This window comes from Perca fluviatilis, chromosome 3, assembly GCF_010015445.1.
Source record: "Perca fluviatilis chromosome 3, GENO_Pfluv_1.0, whole genome shotgun sequence".
NCBI lineage: Eukaryota > Metazoa > Chordata > Actinopteri > Perciformes > Percidae > Perca > Perca fluviatilis.
Window position 1 is genome coordinate 42,349,377 of NC_053114.1, and position 18,000 is coordinate 42,367,376.

Sequence of the window (18,000 nt, forward strand, 5' to 3'; positions counted from 1 at the left end):
AACTATATTTCTGCTAAATATTTATGTGTAGCGACAGATTTCATCCTTCACGACCTGACACAGTCCTCCCTATAGTCACATTGAATCTGTACTTGTCAGCGTTGTGATTTTAAATGGCTTTTGGTTACACTTTACTTGAAGGTATCTACATAAGAGTGACATGACGCTGTCATGAACGTGTCATAAACATTATAAACAAGTCATAAACGTTTATGACATAACGCTTCTTTTAGTAAGTGTCATTCGGTTTTTGTCATGACAAGTTAGGGTTAGAATTAGTTAGAGTTAGGGTTCATGTGTCATTGTCATGTGTTCATGTGTTCATGTGTTCATGTGTTCATGTGTTCATGACAGTGTCATGTCACTCTTATGTAGATACCTTCAAGTAAAGTGTAACCTGATTTTCTAATAACTGTAAAGCATTCATCGTTGCTGTCCGGTTTCAAAGTCCAGATTGATCCCGGACAGCAGCTCTCCTCCACACGAGCGGTTCAGCAGCTCCTTCAGGGCTTCGTTCACGTCGTTGTTGAAGACGGTGGAGAAGCTGCAGTTGGGGTATCCTCCGCCACCGCCGTCCGTGGGAAATGAACCCATCACCTCCTGCACCCATTTCAGCTCGTTGCCGAGCTCCAGACGCAGCGCGTCGAAGTGGCTCTGTCTCTCCTGGTAGCGGCTGCTGACGGCCCCGAGGCTGGAGCTGAAAGCCTGCATGTCGTCCTGCAGGCTCCTCTTAAAGGCCTCCACCTTGCGGAACTCGTAGCGGATTTGCGAGAGCTCGTGGCGCACATCTTCGCTCTCCTCCTTGTACCAGGCCTCCTTCTCGTTGTATATGGAGACCATGGCATCGATGTCTTCCTGCAGAGAGTCGTGGGCTGCTGCCAGGCTAACGAACGAGCTCTCCATCTGGTCTATGTCCTCTACCACCTGGGCAAAGCGCTCAAAGTTTACGTAGGTGTTGTTGGGCGGCATGCTCGAGTGGGACTTGATAGTGTACTCTCTCAGGCGCTTGGTCTTCAGCTGGCGACGCTCCCGTTTCCTCGGCTCCTGGGCTTTATTTTCCTCCTTGTGCTCGTTGGACTTCAGGGATTAAAAAAGGGAGCGTTAGTGTCGTCCAAATAAGGAAGGAGCAGGCACAGATAGACAGCTCATGCTATTATATAGACCATTTCACAATAGTAAAAAATAAACATTTTTAATTGCCCCAAGTTGATTTCCTAATTGTGCCTTAAAAGTTAGACCCGACAAGGCCCGAGCCCGACAGAATTCGGCCCGAGCCCGACAAGTACATTTATATTGACAGCTTTTAAAAAGCCCAAACCCGTTTACAGCCCGACATTATTCAAATGTGTGTGCACAGCTCTTTTGCCTTTTGTCAATAATGAGTCATTTATACATGTTTTAACATGATTTATTCATGACTGACATGCTCTACATCTGAGCTACTGTGCATGTGCGAGTGCAATCAAAGATAGTACAGAAGAAGAAGATGAAAAGAGGTCTCACTCTGTAGCTAAAACAGAAACCAGGTGAAAAGAGGATCTGCAGCAGTGAGAGAGAGCTGTGCAGTACAACAAAAATATGGTGTTTTTTGAAAATTAAACCATGTAAACCTATTCTGGTAAAACCTTAAAATACAATTATGAACCTGAAAATGAGCATAATATGGGCGCTTTAAGCTCTATACTATGGTTGAGTCCGAAATTGCATACAAGGCACTACATACTCAATATCTATATATCGTTTGACATACTTTTGCATAAAACAACATTAGTGTGTATCTTTTTTGGACGCACTAAGCTGTAATTTTCAACGTCACTTCCCGAGAGCCTCCTTGCCGGTTGGAGACACGTAACCGTGGTAACCCCTGCCGACCTCCGCTCTTGCGGCATTGCCAGATAATGCTTGAATTACTGATTACAGATTTTAAATTATGTAGGAATGTAAATAAAATCGTTATTGATGTTACAGAGCTGCCTTAGCTGCTGTCCGTTTGTCTGTTTTGAACTTTGTGGTTACTACCGCATTGCATTGTGGGATATATACGCAGGCATAGTGTCCAGTGTTTGCATTTTGTAATATTTAAACGGAAATAGTATGCAATTGACATGCTATTTTTCATTCTAAGATTTCGGACGTATCTCACATACTGTTTTAGCCTACTAGCATTAGTATGGAATTTCTGACGCAACTATGTCTAAATCAGAAATGTTCAAAAATAGAGAGAGAGAGAGAGAGAGAGAGAGAGAGAGAGAGAGAGAGAAAGAGAAGAAATCAGCAGTCATTGGTAAAAGAACCTGGAAGCTTAGCATCAACATGTGTGCAGATTTAAATCGGACCAGCTTCCCGTTTCAGTGTAGCGCACAATAATGCTGTCTACAACAAGCAGGAATTACCAGGCAATGTGTTGCTTTAGCAAAGCTCTTCTTCAAACGTCACAATAGAAACAGGAAGTTAAGCCGCCTACACATGATCAGAGGTAAACCCGCGAGGTAGAGCACAGGGTCATTGTGCTTCCAGCTTTGGTCGCGCCCTGAAAGGTCAGCCACAACGAGGTCAAAGTTGAAATAATTTGAACTTTGAGCGCAGAGCTTGGTGGCAATTCCAAGCCGTGCATGACAGGTCACTTACGCTTTTCTGGACTGGAAAACAAATTCAACATCCAAGTTCCAACAGTATTATCCCCTGTCATGCAACACTGTGGGGACATCCACTAAATGGAAGTTTGAATAGTTTTATTCTTCTATTTCAATGGTAAATAATACATTTGGTGCTTAAAATTAAACCTTTTTTATCCGTTAAAATAATTATTATTGAAGGTAAGTACAAAAACATCAATTTAACAGCTGAATCATAACTTTTGAACGGTAGTAAACTGTTAACCTGTAAAAAAAGTAAAAAATAATTGAGGACGTGAAGCTTTATTTGCACATCTTTACATGTTTCAATTTTTGTGATAACCCGTCATTTAGAGTCACTATTGGTCATTTACTGTAAACAAATACTGTAACAGGATTCAGATAATGGGGGACCCAAATGCAGAGATAGCAGGGCAGTGGTCAGCTTGAGGATTTAATAAACAAAAATCCATACAACGAAAGGAGTCCTGAAGACAGCAGGCAAAAATAGTTCCAAAATGTAAAGGAAGCCAAAAGAACAGGAATCACGAAAAACTGGAACACCGAGACCATACACCATACACAAACACCAAAAAAAATGCAATGATCTGACCACAGACAACGACAACACAGAGCCCAAATACACAAGGTAATGAGGTGAACAAGGGACAGCCCGGACAGGTGACACGAGGGCTCAGGAACAGGTGAAACACATCAGGGCAAAAGGCAGGAAAACACAAGGCAGGAAGTAAAACTAGACATGACACGGGAGAAAACAGACTACAAAATAAAACAGGAAACTGAAACATAAACAACCATGATAAATACTCTACATTTTGTTGGTTGCAATTTAAATAAAACTGTAAAAAGGGTTATTAAAAAATGAAATTCGTCAATAATTCCAGCTAGAACACAACATAATGCAGACAAAGTAAAACATTATATATATCTAAAGGTTAGTTTACACTTTACCTTGATCCATGGGTGATTTAGAGCATCTCGAATTGTTAATCTTTTCCTGTAAGAGAAAAGAAAAAGTTAAAATAATGTTACTAAACTACCACAAACAGATGGCTTCTGTGATTCTGGAGAACATTACCAAACTAAAACAAAGAGATTTACTTTGTTTTGCCTTGAAGAAAATGTAATTTACTAAGTTACGCTTGAGCTCTTACTTCTTTCTTTTCTTTTTTTTTTAAATCTGTTTATTGATGGAAATTACACAGGAAATACATAGAATGAAATGTATATCAGTAGAAAAATAATATATTTTTTTAACCTTTTTCTTTAAACATCCATCGTAAACATCATTCATCAAAATGCCTTGAACTAGCATTACAACACTACAAGTAAAAGACTAAGAGTAAAGTAAAATCTAAAATAAAACAAATGTAAAACTAAAAACTAGTAAAACAAACTAAATAATGGGGGGGGGGGACACACTGATAATAATAACCTTAGTAAATCACAGCATAAAAGTAGTTGTTTTATGAGCATTTGCCTGTGTACCGCGCATTCTCAATAAAATAAATAAACAAATAAATAAAAAATGGAAATGTAAGGTAGGTCATATGGGTTCAGATTCTTTTAAGTTCTCAAAGTAGGTAATAATGGGTTGCCATCTCAAGTAAAAGTTTTTCATTGGCCCTTTCAATGTAAATAAAAAAATTTCTAACTTAAGAAAGAGCATAACATCCTCCAGCCAACGGGCTAGCGATGGAGGTGTGGTGGATTTCCAGCTCTTACTTCTTGTCCTTCTCCAACAACTGGCTGATGAATTTCTTGGCCAGCTCACTGGTGTGACAGAAGAACTCCTCGTCAAACTCATAATTTACGGCTGAAATGTTTTCCAATGTCTCCTGTTTGGTCTCCCCCAGGAAAGGTGAAGCACCGCTCAGCCTGGAACAAAACATAAAAAAGAAAGAGCAGTTCATCCCCCTGTTTTGACAGGAGCTGCAATGTAATGTGCAGTATACTCTAAGTGACATTTTGGTATTTGTGGTTCACTTGCAGGATGTAGGTGATGACCCCAACGCTCCACATGTCTGCTTCTAATCCTAGTGGCTCATAGTTGACAATCTCCGGTGCTTAAAAGGCAAACAGATGACAGGCAGAAAATATCTCTGTTAAAGTAGTTGAAAAATGAGCAGACTCCTGTTCAGTGTGACGCATTACCAGTCCAGTAAACCTTTCTCTTAGCATCTAATACCACAGGTTCTGAATCTTTTTGCGCAGACCGATTCCTCCAGTCATCTAAAGCCGCTTACACACCAACCAGACGGCCGACCGTTGACAGAAAAGCCAGTAGAAATGATCAGTCTCCTCGTGTTGGTCCAAAAAGTGCCACAGAACACACCAAAGAGACGAGATGTAATACGCCTCCATAACAGCAGGCGGCGCTAATCTGTATTGTGGCCCAAAAAATGAAAACCGGCAGCTGATTGGACAAACGCGTCACATGGGTTTGTTTTCTCCGGAAATTCAAAGCCAGACTGTCATGGCGGCCGTTCAGAATACGATCTCATATTGTACTAAAATAGTTCATGTTCATGCCTGAATCGATACTTAAAAAAATAGGGTAATAAGGTATTTTACAATAACTTTGAATGCACCACGAGGCTTACCACGAGGCAAGTGAATGCACCACGTCTGTGTTGTTTTTCCGACAACGGCACTACGGCAGCTGCACACTGCTTAACGTCCCGCTGCTGGAATCCTCTACAGTGAAATACAGTCACACTTTACACCGTTTAGCTGTCAGCATTTTAACTGTTTAATCCAGCTGCTAGCTAACGGTAGGCTAATGTTAGCTGCTGCTAAGTGAAGTGTTAACTAGCGTCACGTGCAGCGATGCTCCTGTTGCCTCTAACGTCTGTTTCAGAGCAGCAATATGCAGCACTGAACCAGAAGGTATTTAAGTGGCACCGAAATGAGGCACCAAAATCCACGTTGCAATTTGGATAGATACCGGTCATTTGGGCACCAGGTTTCGGTACCCAACCCTAACCTTGACTTTTTTTAAATTGCAGAACTTTGGGGAGAAACTACCTACTTCATCTATTTCAAGTGAATGAAACTGCTAAATGGCAGTGGTAATCATTTATTAATGGACCCCATTAGCAGGAGCCAATAGCACCCACTGTGTGTGTGTGTGTGTGTGTGTGTGTGTGTGTGTGTGTGTGTGTGTGTGTGTGTGTGTGTGTGTGTGTGTGTACATACACATTATACACATATATAATATATATATATATATATATATATATATATACACACACATATATATATATATATATATATATATATATATATGTGTATGTATATATATGTATATATATATATATATATATGTGTATGTATATATATGGGAATATATATGGGAACCTCCTTCGTTTTGTCTGACTGGACGTCAGCAGGTGTGTTGGGTGGAGGATTCGGACATGTGTTTCATTGTTTCTTGGTTGTGTATGTGTTTATACTTCGTCTTACCTACAAACTCAGGTGTTCCAAAGATGTTTTTGAACTCAACCCCGGCTTCAATCTCGTGGGCAAGACCGAAATCAATGAGTTTGATTCTCGGCAGCGGCACATTCTTGTCCAGCAGCATAATGTTTTCCGGCTGCAGATGAGAGAGAGAGAGAAGTTTAAAATGTTTGAGAAACGCCTATCTAAATAACAAATGCTGGCGACATTGTCGTATGATAACTGCATTTCTATTTTAAAGTGCTCATATTATGCTTTTTGGCTTTTTCCCTTTCCTTTATTGTGTTATATTTTTTTTTGTGCATGTTATTGGTTTATAAAGTGAAAAAGCCCAAAGTCACCCCCAAAGGGACTTACCATCTCCAACAGAAAACCCTGTTCACCAACTGCTCCAAACAGCTCTATTGTAGTCCAGCCTTTACTTCAGAGACAGACGTGGTCACTTTGTAACACACGTTATAATGCTCGCCTAGCTGCTAGCACGCCCTCATACTCTGCTTCTGACTGGCTAGTAGTCCTTACCTAGCTACTGTCAGGGCACGCCCTTATACTCTGCTTCTGACTGGCTAGTAGTCCTTACCTAGGTACTGTCAGGGCATGCCCTCATACTCTGCTTCTGACTGGCTAGTAGTCCTTACCTAGCTACTGTCAGGGCACGCCCTTATACTCTGCTTCTGACTGGCTAGTAGTCCTTACCTAGGTACTGTCAGGGCACGCCCTCATACTCTGCTTCTGACTGGCTAGTAGTCCTTACCTAGGTACTGGGCATGTGCGACTCCCAACAAAGATGGAACAGAAGTGAGATGTCTCACTCTGTAACTAAAACAGAGAGCTCAACACACAGGGTGAAAAGAGAAGGTGCAGCAATGTGCAGTACAACAAAAAATATGGTGTTTTTTGAAAATTAAACCATGTAAACCTATTCTGAAATAACCTCTAAATACAATTATGAACCTGAAAATGAGCATAATATGAGCACTTTAACAACATCTAACAACAAGCTTCTGTCGCTTTGACAAAATGTCACGGCCAAGTTGAAAGGTGCATTGCAGTGCAAATATGTGACTCAGAAATGGGAGTTGTCTCCTCCACAGCACATGTAGTTAAACCTGAATGTAGTGTGTCTTCACTGGACAAACCTTGAGATCAAAGTGGGCTATTTTCCTGGCATGGAGGTAGTTGACCCCCTCGAGGATTTGCTTTATGAACTGAGTGGCCTCTTCCTCGCTCAGAGACTCCTTCTGTGCCAGGAAGTCAAAGAGCTCACCTCCAGAGACCCTGCAACGCAGACACGCATCATCCAACTGCCTGCTGTCACCAAATCAGTGCAGAGTGATAGAAAATATTTGACTTTCTCTAATTCAGCATAAAACAAAGTGATAGGACATGAAAACTGCCATGGACTCATGTTAAACTTTTATATATGTGTTTAATATCATTATGTCACACAGCTAACACCAAAACATACCAATATCTTTTTCCCTTTTATTTCTCATGTTTCTTTAGTACCACACTGATTCTATCATATACATTGTAATGAAGTAAAGTTTATTTGTATGTCATTTATCACAGAGTCACAAAGTGCTTCACAGGCCAAATAAATAGTTACTATAATGGCTAAGCCTAAAAACTTAAAGCCACTGAGGGGCTGCTTTACGGACTTGAAACTAGGTGTGTAGCGCTTTGATGCGGTTAAAAACTATTTGTGCTCCTCCGATTAAAAGCACCCCCTGTTACGTGTTGAAAGGTTCCTACCTAAATAGACATCACTCAAAAGCAAACTAGTGACACCAGTGGACAAATGAAAATGGCTCTTACAGTTACATTATAACAAATTGATAATCATAAAAAGCACAATAAACCACAGGAGGTCATAGTAAGACACAAAAGCATAAAATACATAGGAATACAGTCAACAATGTGGTGAAACGAACGCCTGACTAAAAAGATGTGTCTTTAGCTGCGTTATAAAGATGTCAGCAGAGGCAGCCACTCTTAAAACATGAGGCAACGCGTTCCAAAGTCTAGGAGTGATTGTTTGAAAAGCTCTGTCACCTTTAGTGTTCAGCTTAGTACGGGAAACAGCCAGTAAGCCCTGATCAGAGGACCTCAAAGATCTGCTGTCAACATAAGAAGGGTGCAGCAGATCCCTACTGTAGGCAGGTGCCTGACCACTGATGGCTCTGTATGTAATTACAAGAATGTTAAAGCTTTTTGATATTAATGAACGTCCGTTACATTCAAGCCGTTGCCAAATGAGTTGCTACAAAGCTAATTAAGACTATCAGCTCCACACAACTCTCTCTGTATTTCTCAGTATGACTATGTTCAGAAGATTGTGGCGTCCGGTGACTTTCCCGCGCAGAAACTCGAGTGAAGATGATGACCTCTTCTAAAGAGTCCATCATGTTTTTTTTAATCCTCCGTGTCCTCCTTGAATGTAAAGGACGTTCATTAATTTCCAAAAGTTACGCACTAAAGCTTTAAAGAAATGCCAAAAAAAACAGAGCACTTTTTTCTCCCATCCCAGAATGCTGTGTGGACTAGCCAGACCCTCCTCCGCAGCGCTGTGGAGGAAGGTCTGGCAGTGCGATACTACACTAGTCTGGACCCAGCTTCTTATGTGCTTACCCATCCCATTTAGGATTGACCCATCTCCCAGAACAAATAATCTTGGGCTGAATGGAACCTGGGTCCCTGTAACCTGATATAATAGGTGGTCACGTATAAAGATATTCACTTTTAAACCAAAACGTAGTAATGCAGATGTAGCCTAAGAGGCTTTATATGACATGATTAAGATGAAATGCTCTTATAACTGTGTTATGATGAATAACTCCCTTGACTGTCACTCACAGCTCCAGGATGAGCACCACGTCGGTGCGGTTCTCGTAGACGTCGTGCAGCGTGACGATGTTGGGGTGCTGAATCTGCTGCAGGATGTCCACCTCCCGCTCGATGTCCTCGCGCCGCACGCCTCGAGAGCTGGCCATGCTCTGACGCTTCTTGATGAACTTGGCAGCAAAGTCCAGACCCGTGCTTTTCTCTCTGCATTGCTTCACGATGGCAAACTGCCCGCTGAAACACAGAGGAGGAATCACACAGGGTTGGATCTGAAGAAGTAGGAGAGGCGAGTAGTTTTAGCTTATAACAGATGTATTGGTATCTGCTGGTTCATCAATCAGTGAGTAACATGTTTAAGGCAATTTAGAAACCGTGTCATCATTACTTATTACGTACTGGATTCTAGCTATTTATTGAGAACATGGAATGAATGTGTATGTGCGAGATGTGCTTGGGTGAGAATGTGCTGGTGTATGTGTATATATATACATATACTGAATATATTTTTGTATTCTATGCTGCTATTTGGAGAGGATGGCTCCAACAGAATTTCGTTGTACTGCATACAATGACAATAAAGATCTATCTAAATCTAAAATCTAAATGCTTGTTTGTTTAAAATATATATATTAATATATATATATATATATATATATATATATATATATATATATATATATTTTTTTTATATGTGAGTATGGGGCTCAAAATTCAAGTATCCACATATTGTTATTAGGGCTGCAACTAATGATTATTTTCAAAATCGACTAATCTGCCAATTAATTTGTTATTTAATAAATTAATCATTTGGCCTATACATGTACAACATCAGAAAACTGTGAAAAATGAAGAAGGAAAAAAAACATAAACATCCGAAAAGCTAAAATAAGAGAATATTTGGATTTTTTTTTACTGTTTGACTAATTCATGAATTGACTAATTGTTACAGTTTTCTTGTTGTTTCCAATGGTTCTCTCTTTACTGAATTTAGCCTGGTTTTGTTTGTTGGCTTGAGTGACAAGTGGCTATTAAACCCTCTGTGTAAAAGGTGTTTTTCTTTTATTTAAGACAAATTAAGCTAAAACAGGTTCATATCACCAGACAACATGCAACTCATAACTTCATACAGAGACATCTAAAATATATTAAAAAGTACAAACATTGGCCTGATGGGGGCGCTTCAATCAAAGGAGAAATGCTCTAACTTAAAAAAGCTACAACTGCTCCTCTACTGGTCCATCTCTACTTTCAACTCTTAATAATTGGTTTTGCAGCAAGGTACAATACATGAAAAAGAACATAGTCACACAATTCAGAAGGACATTGGTGATGGTGGTGTTGGTGGTGCTGGGGGGTGACCTGAGTACCTATGGAGGAAATATTTATTCATAATTCAAATTGAAAGTCCAAAGAGAAAACGAAGCGAGATCAAATTAAAAATATAATTATTTTACTACGCTACTAGGAAAAATCATGCCATAATTAAATTTAAAAAAGAAAAAGGAAACTGAAAAAGCAAAGTTGATATGTAAAATGATTTATCTTTTGAATTTTCCATTTTGCTTTTCCATTTGGATTTAATATTTGTTTTTCTTTTTTTAATTTAATTATGGCATGATTTTTCCTAGTAGGGTAGTAAAATAATATTTTTAATTTGATCTCGCTTCGTATTCTCTTTGGACTTTCAATTTGAATTATGAATAAATATTTCCTTCATAAGTACCAGTGGGCTAGAAGCTCAGCAATAGTCACTGGTGACTGACTTTGACATTTCCAAGTGTACAAAACAAAGCATCAATAACATCTAAAAAAAGCAGCAGAATGAGGACACAGCCACAAATACCCACAATAAAGTGCAAAGTGACCAGACATATGGTCAGAAATCCTTTTTTCATACATACACCAAAATTTGGAACTACATTCCCAACATGTCAGAACACTACCATTCATCACATATTTCAAAAAGGCATACAAAGTGTTCCTTATCAACAGTTACACTTGCACACATTGATTGTTTGTGTGTTGTCCAAGTCTTGTTTGCATGTATTGTTGTTTTTAGTTGTCTGTATGTGTCTAGCCCACGCTAATGTCCTGTACAAGTGTCCCTGTCCTCATGTGCCGTAACTGTGTTCTATGTTCTATGTTTCTGCAGAATTAGCCTGACAAGCCAGACCCACATCCAGATGTTGGGTCTGGGAGCTCAATCCGAGGGGCGGGATAAACGGTTGTCTTTCAAATTCCCTCTGCACGCAATAGGATAGCGCAACAACCAACCAGAGCAACGCTAGTTGATAGATTCAACTTTTGCTGTATCCGGTCGGCAGAACTCCAAACACATCTTCCTTTTTTTAAGAATAACTTCAGTGCCGTTCTTTGTTCTTTTCTCAAAGAAAAGCTGAACTCCAAGTCTCCCAGAAGACCGCTGTTCCCAGCAGCAGCAGCCATAAGCCCCACCCACCGACTCTATACACGATGTGATTGGCCTGACCAGAGTTTGGTTTTTCCAGCTAGCAAGTCAACGGAGAGTGCTTAGACCCCCCTGGCTGCAAATTACATTTGCTGCCGCTGGGGTGCGTCTAGGTTTCTAGGCTACTGCAGAACAGGAACTTGCTGGAAACCAGTTTTTAAACTGAGTCAGACCCAATTATATTGTAACTTAATGTTACTTTTAACCTTCCTGTATAATAAATGAAAAATGAAATGAAATGTTCGAATACATGATCAACATCTATTCCATTAGTCAAACAGACTAAAGTTATCATTTATTCCAACTTCCGTCAAGCTGCTGAACTCCAATAGTAAATCTTAGTCCAGCAGAGCAGGGGTGCAGTAAATACACCAGCCCTTTGTGTCCTTGTGTCTTAGGACACTCTGCTGATCTCACTTTTATGTTGATTTTATCTTACTGTATTTGTATTTTATTTATTTTTTTCTAACTTGAGAATGTTTTTATGTTACATATTGTCTGTGTTGTGAAGCAACGGATGTGTCACTGTGTCCAAGACAAATTTCAGTAAATAAAGTGTATTCTATTCTATTCTAACATCTCTTCCATTGTAACACAAATTGTCGCCATCAGCAGCATGGACATCATCATCACCATCACCATCACCACCATCATCTCAATGTCACAATTACCCTATTAAGTATCGTTTTATTATTTGTGTGTTGCTAAATGTTTACTTCATATTGTGCACCCCACATTAACCCATGCTACAGGACTCAGACTACAGGTGGGATTGACTGTGATTATATTTTGTTACTCACGCATATTTTCCCACCGCTTCAGTCTATTTATAGCATCGCACAAATTCTGCCACAAAGTAATAACTATAAATTCGGCTCTCTTAGATACTCACACATCCCAACGCAAGCAAACACGTCATGTAAAATACGTTTGATGTGGATAGGTATTTAAAATGAAAGGTTATTTGACTGAACAACTGTATCTCTTTATTTCTGGTTCACTTGAGTGGTTTGTAATCTAACACTCCACTTCCTCATGTGCAGCCAGACTGGGGGTTAGATATAGCCCCAGCTAAAGATAGACGAGTCCTTTAGAAAGCAGCTCGACATGCGTAGCAGTTGTCTCCACCTGACGATGCACAGCAACAAACCTATAGGCCTAAAAACACATGCAAGTTGATGTTTCTTTCCCCTTTCTTCTACCAGTATTATTTCAGTGTGTTCTGAGGTGTATAGAAATACTTTAATGTGTGTATATATGTGAAAGCAATCACGCATCGAAGAGGAAGCTTTGGCTCACACATTTGACTCCTGTTAAAGCAGTCAAAGAGAATAAAAGTTATCACAGGTGCAGGAAGTATTTGCAGCATGTAGTTAATGACTCAGAGTCATTTCCATATTGTTATAGACCAACAATAACTGCTCGGTGCAGTGACCGACACGTTGGTGCTCTTGAACGATGCAATCTCTGTTTCCCAGGTTCCCAGTCTGAATGGTGCCTTATTATGAAATGTATGTAGATGTTGTAATTACAAATACCTCTCACAAACTCTACACCAGCACTAAAATCAATATTACTGATGCCTGACTCACTGTTCCTGATCAACTAAAAGACTACGTAAAGAAGTTAGGGCTGTGCGATATGGAGAAAATCAGAGATCGCGATATTCTTGACCAAATACATTGATATCTATATTGCGACGATATTGTAGGGTTGAAAATTGGTGCTTTTGACAATATCTAGTATATTATCACAATATCGATAACATATAAATATATTTCCCAGCCCTAAAAGTTATGCCACACTTTACATCTGCCATTCCAAATAGTTTCACAGATTGTTGTGCTGTACAGTATGTCCTCACTCAAAACAGTTAAAAAAAAACAAGATAAGTTCCTCTAAATCATAATTTATCATGACCTGTTGCACCCGGTTAATGTTTACATTAAGAAGTGACTCAAAAAAGTTTGTTTAAAGACCTTTTCCATGGTGAAATGACGTGTAGGCTTATAAAAGATAGATTTCTTGATTTTATTAATAATATCAGTTCACTCAAAGAAAGACAGATTTGGAGAATTGGAGAATCGATTATTTTAACCTAGCCCTAAATAAATAAAATATACAGTATATAGAGGAGTAGTAGTGCTAGTTAAGGTAGTATCCATCCATCTGTCTGACTGTCTATCTATCTGTCCATTTATCTATCTATCTATCTATCTATCTATCCATCCATCCATCCATCCATCCATCCGTCTGTCTGTCAATCCGTCTATCTATCCATCTGTCTATCATCCATCCATCCATCCATCCATCCATCCATCCATCCATCCATCCATCATTAGATTTAAGATAGCATTACCCAGGCATGCATTAAAGTGTCTGCATTCACACAATCAGTTATTTGAACTCTGATTTACATTAAACATCTCACTATTATTCATTAAATTAAAAACATTAAAAAACAGATGCAAATATTTTACCATTAAGAAGTAAATGAGAATAAACACTGCATGCATGCATGTCTTTACCTTCCCAACTCTTCACCAATTTCATAGAAATCCTCCACTTTCTGTTGTTTGAATGAGTCCATGGCTGCAGTCCTCACCGCTGTTCTTCAGTTAGGAGAATACTTTATCTCTCTTTACCTGAAATAACAAGCATTACACAGTTGTTGTTGTTGTTGTTGTTGTTGTTGTTGTTGTTGTTGTTATTATTATCATCTGGAAAAAAATGTTATACAACTCTTTACATGTAACTAAAAGATACAAAATCTGAGAGAAAGGTTTTTAAAACATCCATGGCTATGCTGATATCGAAAATGCAATTCAGTTGAAAGTAGAAACAGTCGCCAATGCACCGACGGTTTCAATTACTGGACACTGAAGTAAGAGACTAGTACTGTGAATGTCATAAGTCATAAATAATACTAATAACGATCAGTGAATCTAAAATGTCTTACCGTGTAAAAACGTCAAGTCTTAATCATGAACACCATGTCCTCCTCCTGTCCTGTGTGCGCGTCTCATTGCGGTCAAGGAGGACTCCAATTCCCAGCAACACATTCCGCTCACATAGCACGGGGACGGCGTCACGCTCAACTTCATTCGGAAAACTACAGATTTAACGTGGCGTTGCTCATAACGTTCTGTATGATATTTAGTGGATGAAACGTAACACATTACTGTAATGTAGTGCCCGGATGAATGACAACTGTGAGCCGGGCAAAGCAGTACATTTGAATTAAATTTAAACATTTGTTTTTTTATTTCTTCCCACTGCTCCTTACATCTTTACCTGATACAATACTGTGAAAACCTATTTTCAAAAGAGGGTTTAGGTGGATTATTTTCAAGCCGAATCGAAAACGGAAACGTACTTACTCAAACGGTACATTCAAAAGAGTTAAATCATGTATGTAACCCTGCAGACATTTAAGTTAACTTTTACTTTGCAATAATACAAATGAGGTTTGGCGCGTGCTCTGCCTCTTGGCTCGACCATCTGTTGAGCTCGTGAAACTATGACACACCTGTTGTTTCGCGCGCTCTAGCACGCTGTCAACTCTGAAAATCAATTGTTATTAGACACCATCAGGGAGTCAAATAAAAAAATATATATTTATTTGACTCCCTGGTGGTGCCTCCTTTATGGGGAAAGCTAAATGCAAACTCTGACCAATAAAGATTTATTTATTTTTCACACTTGCACCCCTCCCTTACCACTGTCTTCATAACTTTCTAAGCTAGCCTACTGGTTACAATTATTTATGTCCCAATCGAGAACCATTTCACTATTAAAATAATATAACCAGTTGTTAACTGCTTGGTTGGTCCAGACTGAAATATCTCACCAACTATTGGATGAATTGTCCTTAAATCTGCTGCAGACATTCATGTTCCCCAGAGGATGAATCCTGCTGATTTTGATGATCTCCTGACTTTTCAACTTGCGTCACCATGATGTTGACAGTTTTGGTTTTGAGCAAAATATCTTGACAACTATTTAAGAGAAGATAAAAAAAAGTGCTTTGTTGTATCAACTTAAAATAACGAGTGGACTAGTTGCATGCATTATTTTGAGTTTGAACAACTCTTTCTGGATTGTGTTGCCAATGTAACAATAATAGTTGAGGTTGCAAAAATTATTTGTCCCTCCAATTAATTCCCAAGTTTTTATAACAACTAATATCAAACGGCAGCAAAAAATATTTTGTTTGTAGACACAACATGAAATAACATATTATTTATATAGTATTGCTGACCAAAAAGAAGAAATTAAAACCTATAGTGGCTAAATATATTCATGTTCCCCAGAGGAAGAATCTTAATTACTTTAGTAATCCTCTGACCTTTTATCAGCACCATGAGGGTGATGTTCTGCATTTTGAGCAAGATGTATATATACTGTAAATATTCAATATTAAATGGACTGCTGTGGATGTTTGTTCAGACATTTACGAAAAAAATTAAGGAGGATGAGTTTTTATTTAGCATTTCGAGAATAAAGTCAACATGACGAGAATAAAGTTGAAAATACCATTTCGAGAATAAAGTTCACATGTCGAGAAAAAACTTGATATTTCAAGAATCAAGTCGGACTTTTGGAGAATAAACCAAACTACAAGTCTTCCACAAAATGCCTTGTGAAGACCTATATGAACTCATGAAATTATACTTCAGAATCGGTTTTAATATCAAGGAAATTCTTTCTCTTTTAGCGCATAAACACAGTGTGGTATTAGGACTTTGAAGAGATTGTGCCGAAAATTGCGTCTGTTCAGAAGGAGAAACCACATAAACTTGGAAGAAGTGGCCATATTCCTGCAAACTGAAATAGCTTGTAATGGACAGATGCAATAAGGGTATCCATGGTTACACCTATGCACAATACAGAGAGGATATGTTGTATCACAAGACACAACTGATCAAATAGTTTGATCCTGAAGGAGTGGAGCTCAGGCGAGCGCGGCACTCCAAGGATGTAACCCATAGCCTATCTATGATGTTGCCTACATGGCAGCTGGCATGGCGGACAGTCGCTCTCATGTGATTAAGTGATAAAGGAGTTGAATTTATTTAATTAATTTAAATAGATTAATTTAAGTATTTCAACTTTATTTTCGTCATGTTGACTTTATTCTCGCCATTTCAACTTTATTCTCGAAATACAAAATAAATTAAAAAAAATCTTCCTCCTTAATTTTTTCCCCCTTGATGTGGCCCTAATGCTCTGTCGTAGACATTCATGTTCCCCTCAGGATGAATTATAATAACTTTGGTGACCAGATGAATCATTAGCAACACACACACACACACACACACCACTTGCTTGGTCTCCTTTGTGGTGCAGGGAATTACATCCCCCGAAGATCCATTTTCAAAAGAAAATGCACGCACATTTGTTATTTTTTTGTCGACGTTTCGGTCCCAGGGACCTTTCCAAAGACACGTTATAGCAAAGTGACGTAGTGCAAAGTGCTTAAATCCAAATCCTGACTATATGATGATCCCCAGCGGCCACACAGGGAGAAACTTAAAATACCAAATCCCACACAACATTTTTACAAGACCTAACTCAGGTATACAGTACATAACTACCCCTGACTTCCCAAAAAACTTTTTCTCTTGTTTATTTGTAGATTTCAACAAACATGCAAAATACATCTGTGGACTAGCAAGTTTTTTTTCTCCATTTCATTTAATGTTTATTTGAATAGGGACAGATGCATAGACATAGACATTTGTTCAACTAATCTCCAATGAACAGCATTACAGCATTTATAGCTATTGCTAATTTACAATGCCCGTCCCTGGAAGGGCTTTTAAACAGTCATGAAAACAAACATTAAAGGTGTCCTGCAACACAAAACTGGTTTTACTTGTATTTTTTTAAATATGTTAGCTCCATATGTGTTTGTGTTATGTGGTGAATGTGAAAATGAACTGCTACCTCCTCTGTCAGCTCTAGCCACTGAAAAGAAATAAGCAGAGAAATCAGGCCAATTACAACAGCTGGTCAGTCTGACATCATACTGCCTGAGCTCATTACTATTCATGAGCTCGTCCAGTTGCGCTGGGTAAAGGATGCTGATAGCCAGGCATTGGCTAGCTGTTAGCCAATCAGAGTCAAGCAGCTTAGCTTGTGGAATATTAATGAGAACTGGCACAAATCGAGCTGAGTCTTCCTGCAGGCTAGAATGGCTTGAAACTAAATAAATAAAATACATGTGGCAGGGAACCTTTAAACATTGCCACAATTAATTTACAAGTTTGTAACTTTGGTGACCCGATGACTTTTCATCTAGTGCCATCATCAGGTCAAGATTTTACCAGTGGCCTACTATGGTTTCTGACCAAATTACCTGCCAAATTAATGTGGTTCCAGATGCCTGAATGGCTGTCCACATCTTAACCTTAAAATTGAATAGTTTACATTGTTGGGATGGGCCAGAGGGCGCGCGCACACACGCATGCATGTACACACACACACACACACACACACACACACACACACACACACACACACACACACACACACACACACACACACACACACACACACACACACACACACTTTTAGTTCCATCAGCTCCTA

At 39.1% G+C, this 18,000-nt stretch overlaps 1 protein-coding gene across 1 annotated transcript; it reads right to left on the reverse strand.

The window, feature by feature from the left end:
* Positions 1 to 319: 319 nt before the first annotated feature.
* On the reverse strand, positions 320 to 14,456 carry dapk2a (death-associated protein kinase 2a). The gene is made up of 9 exons (XM_039794092.1): positions 14,366 to 14,456; positions 13,935 to 14,051; positions 8,952 to 9,173; positions 7,235 to 7,373; positions 6,102 to 6,231; positions 4,627 to 4,702; positions 4,362 to 4,514; positions 3,588 to 3,633; positions 320 to 1,077 (listed from the first exon to the last, which is right to left on the reverse strand). Exons 2-9 carry the CDS (start codon positions 13,994 to 13,996, stop codon positions 424 to 426), a joined length of 1,482 nt encoding a protein of 493 aa, XP_039650026.1. The 5' UTR covers positions 13,997 to 14,051; positions 14,366 to 14,456; the 3' UTR covers positions 320 to 423.
* Between the last annotated feature and the right edge of the window lie 3,544 nt (positions 14,457 to 18,000).